This window comes from Rattus rattus, chromosome 1 (genome assembly GCF_011064425.1).
Source record: "Rattus rattus isolate New Zealand chromosome 1, Rrattus_CSIRO_v1, whole genome shotgun sequence".
Lineage (NCBI taxonomy): Eukaryota > Metazoa > Chordata > Mammalia > Rodentia > Muridae > Rattus > Rattus rattus.
The window spans coordinates 219,053,132-219,067,043 of NC_046154.1; the positions used below are offsets into that span (position 1 = coordinate 219,053,132).

General features: G+C 36.9%; 1 protein-coding gene across 1 annotated transcript in view; it reads left to right on the top strand.

The window, feature by feature from the left end:
• Pkhd1l1 (PKHD1 like 1) overlaps positions 1-13,912 on the top strand; it is a 149,335-nt gene that overhangs the window by 90,554 nt on the left and 44,869 nt on the right. Inside the window, 5 exon segments of the mRNA XM_032888552.1 lie at positions 432-561; positions 2,941-3,182; positions 4,916-5,052; positions 6,820-7,849; positions 10,257-10,448. Coding sequence (XP_032744443.1) covers positions 432-561; positions 2,941-3,182; positions 4,916-5,052; positions 6,820-7,849; positions 10,257-10,448 — 1,731 coding nt within the window.

Below are 13,912 nucleotides of genomic sequence, written 5' to 3' on the forward strand. Positions count from 1 at the left end.
GTCTGAAAAGGCACTCATTTTGGATTTAGAAGATGGTAATTTCTTCATTTTTACTTCTTTAACCAGAATATTTCTAAAATATAAAAACAAATTTATACTTGTACTTTCCTGTAGCTGTAGTTCAGGAAATTGACATCAAGTAATGTAGTTTAATCATGTTTGAGATGCTAGGGTAACATTGTTTGAACATGAACTGAATCATTTTTACATTGATGTCTTCTATATGGTGATAATTGTAGCCTTTTGGGGGAGTCAGAATGCTGGGATCTTAGATATCCCACATGGCACTAAATATATATCCTACTGTAATTTAAAATATATATATATATATATATATATATATATATATATATAACAGTTCAAATGCAGAAGCCACTTAGTAAAGGAGACAGTTCTTCTGAAGAGATGCTTGGTTTGTATGTGACTTTCAGGTCTGCCTATTCCTGTGGTCTGGACTCGCTTGGCTCACACTGCAAATGCAGGAGAATGGACTTTAACTGTACAAGAAGCGGTGACATGGAAGACAGGAGATAGCATTGTGATCGTGAGCACAGGACACAAGTATCAGATAACATTGATTTATTTGGGATATAGATTTATTTTTAATCTGTGTAAAAGAAGAATGATGGAAACTTCTCAAACTATTTTATTTGAACTTGAAGAATTTGGTAAAGAACCATAAGCAACATGGGTGGTAGTGGTGTACACCTTTAATCCCAACATTTGGGAGGTAGAGGCAGGAGGATTTCCATGAGTTCCAGGCCAGCCTGGTCTACAAGTGAGTTCCAGGACAGTCACAGCTACACAGGAAAAAAAAAACCTGTCTCAGAAAAGCAAAACAACAGCAATGAAAACAAAACCACCAAAAATAAATAAATAAAAAGGAGAATATAAACAGCCAAATACATGTGGGTCAGATGCTAGTTTCTGTCTGATCACCAGTGTGTGTTGATTTTCTAGCGACTGAATTTGTTATAAGAACAAGACTAAATCTGGACCATAGTAAAATAATATGCAGCAGTAAAATGGTTATTTTTCATGGTTAGGGTCTTAAGTAAGATTTCACTAGAAAGAAGCAATCTGCTACTAAAAGTCATTTGAAATCATCAACTTGGGGTTTTAGCTAAACACATTTGTGTAAATGAACTTCTTTGTCTGGGGTCAGCAGAGGACATGAATGAACAACAAGCAAAATTCCCTTATCTTCTTCCCTTGGCAGTGTTTCTCAAGGAACAAAACTGGAGGTTGTGATAAAAGTAAAAAGAGAAGGAATTGGTATACAATGATAATAAGGTGGCAGAACTTTCCAGATGCCTGACATGTCATAGCTGAGTATACCTATCCCCCTTAACTTCCATTTAGCTACATATTCTAGCAATTAATACACTAAGATCTAGCATCTCTGTTCCAAGAATATCAAAGAGCAAAGGACGAGAAGCATTTGGTTTAGCTTGATGTTCAAATTACAGATACTTAGATTGCATGTGGTTACGTTTATCAGGAAGTGAAGAGTAATTATGACAAGAAACAGATCTGCCAAGCCTGTGACTGAATTTAAAAATTAAAATGCAAGTTGCCATTTTTCAAGTTATAAATAGGATTGCAGATGTTAGAGAGAGATAAATATATACTTACAAATTTAGCTTTGGAAGTACTCATTTATCACCCACTGCCCCCAGAAGGAAATTTAAATTATATAATGACAAAATACAAAAGGAGGAAAATCACGGGGCTCCCTAATAAAATGGGAAGTCTGTATTTACAGCCTTCCTATGTGAAACAAAAAAGCAACTTTACAATTTAGAATAGAGTTGGTTTAAGGATACATTGAATTAGAGCTGTAGAGTTGGCTCTGTTCTTAGAAGCCATGCTCACAACCAAAACATTAAGAAATATGAATTAAGGGATTTCCCACCAAATCTAATTTACTAGTTATTGGTGAATCTAATCTGAGAAATTTTAAAGTCAGATTAAGGAAATGGTTTTTCTGTAACAACATTGGTTAAAGAAGAGGAGGTAGAAGATTTGGAAAGTGGGGAGGGGGTCGGATATAAGAAAAAAAGGGGAGTAGAATTATGTAGTTATATTTCAATTAAATAACAGTATTTTAAAAAATTTTTAACGCTAAGAAAAGGAAATGCATTTTTGTGGAGGTTGGGCTGTGTCTACTCCTTGCAATAATGCTCACCATGGCCGTTACTTGGTCTCTCTCAGTTTCCATAGAATTGCATGCTATCATTTCCTCCCACAACTGTTGTAAAGATGCAATGACGTGATTGGAACAATAGCAAAATGAACCTCAAAGAAAGTGCTTCATAAGCATGTAACATCATTAAATAATGCCTTGGCACACTAGAAAGCAAGCTAGATCTCAATTTTTTAAAGAGCTAAATATATGGATGAGTACATCATAAAATTAGCAAGACTTACTGTGGCTGGAATCTTGAGTAGATTAGAGAATAAATGACAACTGAGTAATTTTTCTACTTAAAAACTTGTAATGGCTTTCCTTTGTAAGAGTTTCTACTTTGCCATGATTAAACCTGTTCACTCTTGCTGTAGGAAGCTATTATGTGTATCTTACAGGATGCTTTGAAACATCTCTGGCCTCTCTCCATTGGATGCCAGTAGCACATCCCTTCCTTCTGAAGCTGTTTTCAGTCATTACTGCAACTATAAAGTCATTCTCATTTAAGAGCCTTCAAGGATGACACTTAAAAGTTATAAATGATTCCTTTTGCAGGCTCTGAACAAATCTAGCACTCAGGTTTGAAATGAGCCATTAAACTTATTCTGCATATAAAACATTTTACTCAGTTATCTCTTTAGAATGTGGTGTGACATTTTTCAAAAGCACCTTTATTTTAGGACTGAAGCATTCAATGTGTAAACCAAATATGATAAATGTGTAAGTTAACTTTTTTCCTTAAAATTTTATAGACGCAGTCAAGGAGAAAATGAGAAACGGACCATTGCATCTGTGTCTGCTGATGGAACGCACATAACTCTAACTAGGCCACTAAACTACACACACTTGGGAATTACCACCACACTCCCTGATGGAACTGTGTTTGAAGCCAGGGCAGAGGTTGGAATTCTTACAAGAAATATCTTAATAAGAGGGTCTGAAAATATGGAGTGGAATGACAAGATTCCATCATGCCCCGATGGATTTGACACAGGTACTCTTAGCCGCCATTATGTGGCTGATGGTGATTATTCCAGTTTTTCAAAACGTTTTGGTTTATGTTGAAGTGTACTATTTTATTGTAGATATTAAGCATGGGAACTTGGAAACACCAATAGTTTGATTGTATTTGTGATATAATGAGGAAACTGATCAATGCTGACACCAAAGTAGAAGAATTGAGTGAGCTTGGAATCCATGACAAAGTCCCTCTCCTGTTCTTGTGATTTCTTATTACTTTTCTATTCCTAGGGTCCTTTATTATGCATCCTTGATAACTACAGCTTCACATGTGGCCCAGAAGCTACATCACTTATATTTACCAAGGAAATAGAGAGTTTCAAATACAGTATTTGTTGTTTTATTTAGCAAATCTTTAACAATGCTCTTTGTATTTTCCAAAATCTGTAGTGTATGTAGAGTACTTTCATCATAGATAGATATTGTAGTAAATAGTTCATGGACAATGGTAACTAGATAGAGAGTGGATATTTGAGAAGATGAAGAAATTTGTGTGTAGATATATAGATCTGTAACTTTTAAGATAGGCAATGCCTTTGAAATGTTGGTCCTAATCATTCTTTGCATGAGTTTCTGTCCTATGCACTGCAGAATACTTTGCAACGTGCCTGACCTGAGCCAATCAAATATTAGTAACAGTCTCATTAGTATGTCAACCAAAAACACTTTCCAGAGGTTGTAAAAGCATTATCTGGAAACAAAATCATCTCTAGTTGTGAGCCACAGAACTGTACTGTGTACCATTATTGAACAAGCCTAAAGCATCCATGACTTTCAATGACAAAGGATACTTCTTATTCATGCTCCATCTGTCTAGTCTAATGTGGGTCAACAGGAGGTCCTTTCCATTATAATTTTCTCAGAATTCAAACTGAGGTAAGCTTTGTCTCAATATGGGTTTTCATAATCTCTGAAGCAAAGATATGACAGCTAGAGAGTCAAACCACCAATTAACTACAAAGGTTCTAAAATGATGTATTTTGCTTCTGTTTATGTGCCATTGGCCAGAAATGAGTCAACAGCTTTGAGGAAGTTCAAGGGAATGAGTTAGTGAAAGGTCCTGAACACACAGTAGAGAATTACTGGATACAGATGCATCTTAATAATGTGTTTATACTGTAAAGCAGAATGTCTTTGACAAGTAATCTCTGTATTTTCGTAATCATTAATAAGTAACTAAATAATAACAGTCAAGAGTTAGTTAATAGCTTTTTACTTATAGATAAGCATACGGTCTTTAAATTTTATGTTAAATGACCTATTTTCTGATGCCATTTTATCTGCATCAAGTCTCAGAGTAGATATGAAAGCAAGTCTCAAGCTGTTTAAAATGAGAATACTTCCCGTTATGCAAATTAGGCTGTCTGACTCTAATGCTATACAAGCATAATTTAGCATTATGTTAATTCCCTATTGAAGCAGAAGCTTCAGAAACAATAAAAAATACTACTATCACTATTCACTCAACCATTCAAATATTATTTAGTACCATCTCTAAAAGATGCTTTAGAATATACAAAGATAAACAAGACACATTGTTTATCTTTCCTATTAGAAAAAATGAAGGTATAAATACATAATACTTATGTTCCAGAATAAAGTTGAATATACATGAATAAAAAGAAAAGAAATGAGTATAGGAAATTTTGGCAAGAATATTTCTATAGGTTCATGAATAATTTTAAATATTTTAAAATATTTTTAAAGGAGAATTTGCTACACAAACATGCCTTCAAGGAAAGTTTGGAGAAGAAATGGGAAGTGATCAGTTTGGAGGCTGTATTATGTTGCATGCCCCTTTACCTGGGGCTGACATGGTAACTGGAAGAATAGAATATGTAGAGGTAAGGAAAATTATTGTTAAAACACCAAGATGTCATCCAGTGACTATAGATCGAGCTCCAGCTTTTTGCCACACTCTACTTCCAATCAGATAGCAGACCAATAAATGAACAGTTTTAATGAGACTAAATACTTACTCATTTGATCACTCTAAACATTTGTCTCCATAATTTTTAAAAGCATAAATCATGTCCATCCAGACACACAATTTGAAATCTAATACTAGTTTCATATTATGTCCAAAACAGAAAATTCAAATCCTTAATCATGATTTTGTCCCCTGTGACCTGTTCATGTCTGGTGATCCACATGGGCCTCCTTACATAACCGTGTCAACCACGTATCTGACTGATGCTCATTTGTTCTTTGTTCAGTTTAAAATGCCCCTCCATCAAAGCTTACATACTTCACTTTATTATTTCTATTGGGTTTCTTCTCAATGTTACTTTATAAGAGAGGCCTCTCCTTACTTGAAATTGTTATTCAAATTCCTAGTTTCCTTTATTTACTCAAACTCATGATATTTTATAGATTTCAGGATCTTATTTATATCATTTCATAAGCAGACTTGTTAACCAGAACTTACCTCTTCTTATCATGCACTCAGTGAAGAAAGGAGTAGAGAAAGGATCAGATCCACAATATCAAAATCCATAAACCCCCTCTGGGCACACTCAAAGTCAGCACTGACATTTGCAAGGACTTTTCTTTAGATTTATTACACATGTGACATCTGAAATAGAAACTAACTGAAATTTTTAGAATCAAATGTCTATTAAATAATATGTAATAGTTTAATATTTAATAGTTAATAGTTAATTTTGTAGAAATAAAATAAAGAGCTGGGGCTGGAGAGATTGCTCAGTAGTTATAAGTACTGGGTGCTATTCTAGAGGACTCTGGTTTAATTCCCAGTACCCACATGACAGCTCACGGGGATCTGGTATTCTCACACAGACATACGGCCAGGCAAAACACCAATGCACACAAAAGTAAACAAATCTAAGGAAAAAAAGAAAACCAATACGTAGATAAACAAATGGCAGTTCAGATATTTTCTTTGCTTAGATAACTGGATTATGTTGAATCACATCTCAGCATCTTGAATATTAGATAAATCATAGACTTGAAAGAAACAGCAGAATGGTTATTAACAGCTTCTAATCAGGAGCCACACCCACTTGGATTGGCAAGGAAGTTACAAGTGTGAACAAGGCCCTTGGGCTATTTACAGTTTTTTCATCTGTGTGGTTAAGTCTTTACCTAGATCATGGTAAAGACTGTGACCTTCCATATAAAACACTACAGTATGTGGCACCTGGTAAATATCCTGAAGCATTTTTTATATATGGGAATCAAAGGATTAGGGAAAAAGAAGACATTTAGAGCTTAATTTTGATACATAGAAAAGTTGAGTCATGGAAAGAGTTTTATTTTATTAAACAAAACAGTTTACTTGTAGAGAAACAAAACACAAAAGAATGAAAGCTGGCATTGAGCCTGTAGTAGAAGGCGCAGTTACCTTGCAGCAATAGACTTGGTTATTTATTCTCTTACTCCTTATGTGTCCCACTCATTCGTGCCTTAACGAGTATTGTCCTATTGAATTGCATTATATAAAAGATTGTATTCAAAATAAAATAGCATTTCAAATAACAATATGAATAATGTGGAGGATATTAATGTCAATATATTTACACCTTAATATAACATTGGAGATTACTTTGAAACAGAAAATTACTGACCAGGTCTTATTTTGGGTCTGACAGGTGTTCCACGCTGGCCAATCTTTCCGTTTGGGACGATACCCAATACATTGGCACCTGCTTGGAGATTTACGGTTCAAATCGTATGTGAGAGGCTGTGCAATTCATCAAGCATACAACAGAGCTGTTACAATCCACAATACACATCACCTTCTTGTGGAGAGGAATATTATATATGATATAAAGGGAGGGGCATTTTTCATAGAAGATGGTATTGAATATGGCAACATTCTACAATACAATCTGGCAGTGTTTGTACAGCAAAGTACCAGTCTATTAAATGATGATGTGACCCCAGCTGCATTTTGGGTAACCAACCCTAACAACACCATACGACACAATGTGGCTGCTGGTGGCACTCACTTTGGCTTTTGGTACAGAATGAATGACCACCCCGATGGCCCATCTTTCAACCGAAACATTTGCCAAAAACGAATTCCACTTGGAGAATTCTATAACAATACTGTTCATTCTCAGGGGTGGTTTGGACTGTGGATTTTTGAAGAGTATTTTCCCATGCAAACAGGATCTTGTACTTCTACAGTGCCGGTGCCTGCTGTCTTTAATTCACTCACTGTCTGGAACTGTCAAAAAGGAGCTGAATGGGTCAATGGAGGGGCCCTGCAGTTCCACAACTTTGTGATGGTGAACAACTATGAGGCTGGAATTGAGACCAAGAGAATCCTGGCTCCCTATGTTGGGGGGTGGGGGGAAAGCAATGGAGCTGTGATTAAAAATGCCAAAATCGTTGGTCATCTTGATGAGCTGGGAATGGGATCCACATTTTGCACCTCAAAAGGCCTGGTTCTCCCCTTTAGTCAAGGCCTGACTGTGTCATCTGTACACTTTATGAATTTTGACCGCCATGCCTGTGTGGCTTTAGGAGTGACGTCAATCACTGGGGTGTGTAATGACAGATGTGGAGGCTGGAGTGCCAAGTTTGCTGACATCCAGTATTTTCATGCACCGAATAAGGCAGGCTTTCGATGGGAGCACGAAGCGGTACTGATTGATGTTGATGGATCGCTAACAGGTAATATTGTTCTTCAATCTGTGATTAAAAACATACATTTAAGATAGACAGTGGTGCTACATGCATTAAATCCCAGCACCTGAGAGGCAGAGGCAGGAGGTTCTTTATGAGTTCAAGGCCAGCATGGTCTACTGAGTGAGTTGCAGGACAGCCAAGGCTACACAGAAAAACCCTCTCTCAGAAAACCAAGTATATGTTTATGTGACTTTGAACTGTTAAGGCTGATTCACCAGTATCACAGACTGTAGTTCCAGCAGTAAATTTACCTACTGATTTGAAAATGAAAGGAAAGCACAAGGTATTTTTTATTGTTTTTTTATTTTTGAAAACGCTCCAAACTGTCAGAAGCAGTCTCCCAACATGCCCTTTTATTTCTTTCATTAACAATTTGTTTTTGAATTGATGGTTACTTTGTGGAACATCTATGGAGACACTGCTCACTGCCATTTTGATGCTGGATGTGTTCATTCTGCTATCATTTTTCATTAAGATAAAAATTTGTTTTCATAATTGCCAAGTTGTGGACTCAGCCACAATCCGTACAAATACATATAAATTCCATCTTTGTTTCTAAGTCATGCAGGCAGAATATACCCTTACTAGAATACTTTTCTTCCTTCCTTCCTTCCTTTCTTCCTTCCTTTTGTCCTTCCTTCCTTTCTTTGGTTTTTCGAGACAGGTTTCCTTTGTATAAATTTGGCTGTCCTTGACCAAACTGGCCTTGAATTCAGAGATCTACCTGCCTCTGCCTCCCAAGTGCTGGGACCACTGCCTGCCTAGAATACTTTTTAAAAGGAGTGATAAGGCTACTATCAACTCCTTTGTAATTTAGTGTCTAAAATTTGTATTTGTTTTAAAATGTGTTCAATAGGCAAGAATTACAAAAAGAGGAGATAATGTTGTTTTTTCCTTTTCTTTTTTTCTTGGATTTTTTGTTTACATTTCAAATGTTATTCCCTTTCCTGGTTTCCTGGCCATAAGCCCCCTATCCCATCCCCCTCCCTTTCTTCTATAAGGGTGTTCCCCCTCCCCAACCACCCCCCTTCCTGCCTCCCCACCCACCTCCCTTCCTGCCTCCCCACCCTAACATTCCCCTACATTGGAGGGTCCGCCTGGGCAGGATTAAGGGTTCCTCCTCCCATTGGTGCCCAACAAGGCCATCCTCTGCTACATATGCAGCTGGAGCCATGACTCTGTCCATGTGTAGTCTTTGGGTTTAGTACCTGGAAGCTCTGGTTGGTTGGCATTGTTGTTCTTATGGGGTTGCAAGCCCCTTCAGCTCCTTCAATCCTTTCTCTAAGTCTTCCACTGAGGACCTCATTCTCAGTTCAATGGTTTTCTGTTTTTTCTAGTTCTACCTCTGTTGTGGATTTTTCAGTTTTGTTGGTGGATGAAGATATATTTGATAATGAAGTATAAAATTTAATGTACATCTCCATAGCTTCAGAATGGCTGTTCTAGCTGCATCAACATTCATTGAGATGTATGGATGTTGGATCCGGCTAAATTTAGTGTGTGATATTTTTTGCAAGTTTTTTTATAATAAAGTTTATTACATTTTAAATGAAATACTAAACCTAGAAAAATCCATGTGCATCATAGTTTTTATCATTTTAAGTCACTTAAGTCATTTGTATAATAATATGTCTCATTTTCTATAAGTATCTATGATTTCCAAAGGTTTTTATCTTTACCAATTGTTAATAATGGACCTGTCTGAACAGGATAGGAAGCTTATACTGATAGGTAAGCCCAGAGATCTTAGTGGCTGATACTGGAAGTCCCTTTGAAAGATAAAGCAGCATCCTTTTCAGTGTTCACATGGTCTGAGTTCTCAGCTACGGATGATGGCTTCTGTCTTTCTTCTTGTGGTTTTCAGGAGGGAGAATGTAGTATTTCTCTTTAAAGTTCTGACTAACGAACTTAAGGGTTTTAAAAATTAGTTGTTAAAAGACAATCATCTTGCTTAGTGTCTGGGAGGCATAGTTCTTAGATTCCCTAAATCCTTCCTGAGGATTTATTCTCTTTCCAATGATCATAGAGCCAGTACAAGACGTTCTCTAGTAACTAAGCCTATATTTGTTTAAAAGCACATGATCTGTGAGCAGGTTTGAATCTTCCTTAGAATCCGTCTGAATCCTGAATCAAGTTACTTGTGCTATTTTCCATCTCTTCGACTCTTGTGCGTGCGTCAGGTCTTGTGTTTCAAATACATTGGTGGTGAATCCCTTGACAGAAAAGTCTACTGTAAAACAAACGTATCTGTAACTTGCAAGGAAAATCCTCTACGAAGGTTTGTAGATGTTGTTGGTAATATTGTGGTCACAGGACCTACGTGCACTGGAGGTCAGATTTATTACTTTTCTCACATAAAGTTGGAGTCATGCTGTTTCTGCTTCTTCCCCAGGGCACAGAGGCCACACTGTCATTCCACACAGCCCCTTACTGGACCCTTCACACTGCACTCAAGAGGCTGCATGGAGCATTGGCTTTCCTGGCTCCGTCTGCGACGCCTCTGTCAGTTTCCACCGTTTAGCATTCAACAAGCCGTCTCCAGTATCTCTACTTGAAAAAGATGTGGTTCTCTCAGACTCTTTTGGTAAGTGAATTCTGACAGTGTAAGAAACGAATTTCAATGTTCCCCTAATGTCTTGTTATCATTTTCTTGAGTTACTTTATGGTGTTCTGAATATTGCAAAACGCACATTTGTGCCAGTCATATTCCAGGCAGAAACCAGCTATTCAAGAGAGAGATACATATGTATGGTGTATATGTATGTATGTATATATATATATATATATATATATATATATATATATATATTGTCCTTAGTACCCTGGCTGTAGTTGGCATTATTGCCTGACTAGGTTGAAGTAATTACTCGCAATTCATATGCAACTTTTCAGCCAAACAGAACTTGTAAGCTGCTTCTTTTATGTCATAAATCTTTGGCTGTCGCACTGACCCCTGCTGTTCCTTACAGTGTGTTATGCCCTTACTCACCTTCTCATTACTACAACAAAAGCCCGAGATAATTAACTTGTGCAGAGAAAGATTTATCTTGGCTCAGTCTTTTGAAGTTTCTATTGGTGATCTTGGGTCTAGTTGCCTTTGAGCCTGTGCCAAGGAAGTGTGTCCTGGTGAGGAACCAAAATGGAACAAAGCTACTGCATCAGTTCACTTTCCCTTCTCAGGGCCTGTTCTTAATGACGTGAACACTTCCCATGAGGCCGCACCTTATAAAAGTTCTATTGCTTTTTACTAACTCTATCATAGGGAATACACTTATAACACATTGGCCTACAGAGGACAGCGGTCTACTGTCTGGGCGGAATGGCCCTTAGTCCCTTAGTCCTTCCTAAGCGTTTGTTCTCTCTCCAGGATCTATAAAGTCAGTAACTACGCATATCTTTTCTCATTTATACTTCAGGTAGCCTACTTTGAGTGACTCAAATCTATTATAGATAGATAGTTATATCTATCTATAACTTACTACATCTATCTACTTATTCATCTATTTAGAAACTAATAATATTTGACTTCCTATGCATTGTATTTTAATAAACCTGTTATTAGTTGAAAATGAGCAATGTTGAAAGTGCATCTGCTACACATAATATTCTGAAGAAGATGCCTCAATCTAGGTTACTTTACCCATTTGCACTTACATTAGCCCCTAGTTCAGATCAGCATTTAATGCAAGCCTATTTTATAATAATGGCTTGAATATCTAATGTAACCTATTGGATAATTATTATTGTTATTTTATGACCTACCAATGTAAAGTCCAAAACTCATTAAGTTGAACATCATAAATTATATCCTCTCTGCATAAATATCTGTCTACAATGAATCAACACACCACAGACTGTTATGATAAACCGAAGATTCTAAAAGTGTGTGACAGCATAGGTGAATCGTAGATTTTCTAAACAAAATCTTTATGCCACCTACAAAAGTTATTGCTTACATTCTCTGGGTAAAGCCAAACACATAACAAATGATTGTGAAAATAGAAAGGGACTTTTTCAACAGAATCAAATCACTTGCCTCTCATTCTCTGCTATCATAATTTACCATTCTTTTTTCAGCACATTACAAATAATTTCAAGGTGGTAATTTAATAAGCCATCGGTATTTTCAAATACCCCATCCCCACTTAACTATATTGATAAGGTGACTTATAATTTAAAACAAATATGTGGTCTTTCAATAGTAGCTTTTTGTTTCGTAATTTCATAGCATAAATATACCAGCACTATGTTTACTGGTAAAAGTACCTGTGTCTAGCTAGTCTAATCCACACTGAAATATTAGAATCTTGTTACCTTTTTCCCATCACAGTCTCTCAAGATGTTCCTTGTAAGGATTCCAGATCCTTCCCTTATTTCAAGCAGATCCCTACATCTGCTTATCTGTGTACTTTGAATCTGAATAAGCACCCGTGTCCCACTCCTGGACTCACTTCGGGACTGAGCAGAGATTCAACCCATCATCTACCTTCATAGTTCCCTTTCTAGATGGTGGGTCATACAACTGTGGTGGCTTTGAAATGGCCATTGTTACTTCTCCAAAGTGAAGTGACTATTGCTTTTTGAATTGGAAAGGATCTGGAAAAAGTGCAAGAAGTGGTCAATTATTCAAGTAACTTAAACTTGAACCTGTCTCCCAGGCCTCCAGTGTTTATTTCTATATGAAGTATAAAATAGCAAATAATGCCGTCATGTGATATTTAAAAATCTGTCCTCAAGCTGGTCCCGAAAAAAGGAAGTGAAGAAAGGTGGAGGAGGTGAAGAAAGGTGGAGGAAGCCAGACTCAGAAAGCGCTTTGTAAAGTAGGCTGACTTGTAGAGATTGTCCTCCTCATTAAGGTGAGAAGACCACCAAGACTCCACATTCTCCTCTGGAGAGATGATTTCAGGGGTGGATTTCCTTTCATCTTCATTCTTCTTCTCTCACCCAGAACAACTAGAAGGCAGAAGGGAGCAAGACATATCACTGAGAAGGGAAGATCTTTAGGGGAGACAAATATCATTGCCCCCTACCACTTATTGTGATGATACGGCTATTTTAGACTTGACTAAAGGCATTCTTACTTTCTCATGATTTTTGATCATTTTCTGAAACGATCAAGTTATCCACCATCTATGTATTTACGTAATGATGATGACTCCTCTCAGTAGTTTAAATCTAGATTTCATTACATTTCTTCTGTCATAGTAAAGTTCAACGTGGAGAAACATGCCTCCCCTTAGAGTCTATCATACTCAAAAAGTAAATAAATAAATTGATAAATAAATAAATTGAAACTAGGGTTTTATGAATGTTTTCCTTTAAATAAATACTAAAATTTTGCATGATTGCAAAACATAAATAACTACAAAAATGTAAAGATAGTATTCATTATAAGCCAAATAATCAGAGAGTGTCATATTAAAGTACAACTGCGTCCATTGGAATACTATAGTCAACATTTATACCACAGTTAAATGCAATATTAAACAGTAGGGGTGGGGGTTGGTTAAAGGCATTTTAAACAGAATCCTTTCCTAGAAATCCCATGGACAAACTAGGTATGGTGGCTCCCATGCTTAAACCTAGCACCTGAGAGGCAGAGGAAGGCAGATCTCTGAGTTAAAACCAGTCTGGTCTACACAGCAAGTACCAGGACAGCCAGTATTACACAGCGAAACCCTATCTTGAAAAACCAAAATAAAATAAAATAAAATAAAATGCCACAGAGTGAGCCAGTATTTGTATTTTCTTTTGTTCAAAAACAAAAGCCTTTCTTTTTTTTTCCTTTTTTTCTTTATTAACTTGAGTATTTCTTATTTACATTTTAAATGTTATTCCCTTTCCCGGTTTCCAGACCAACATCCCCCTAACCCCTCCCCCTCCTCTTCTATATGGGTGTTCCCCTCCCCATCCTCCCCCCATTACCACACTCCCCACAACAATCACGTTCACTGAGGGTTCAGTCTTAGCAGGACCAAGGGCTTCCCCTTCCACTGGTGCTCTTACTTGGCTATTCATTGCTACCTATGAGGTTAGTCCAGGGTTAGT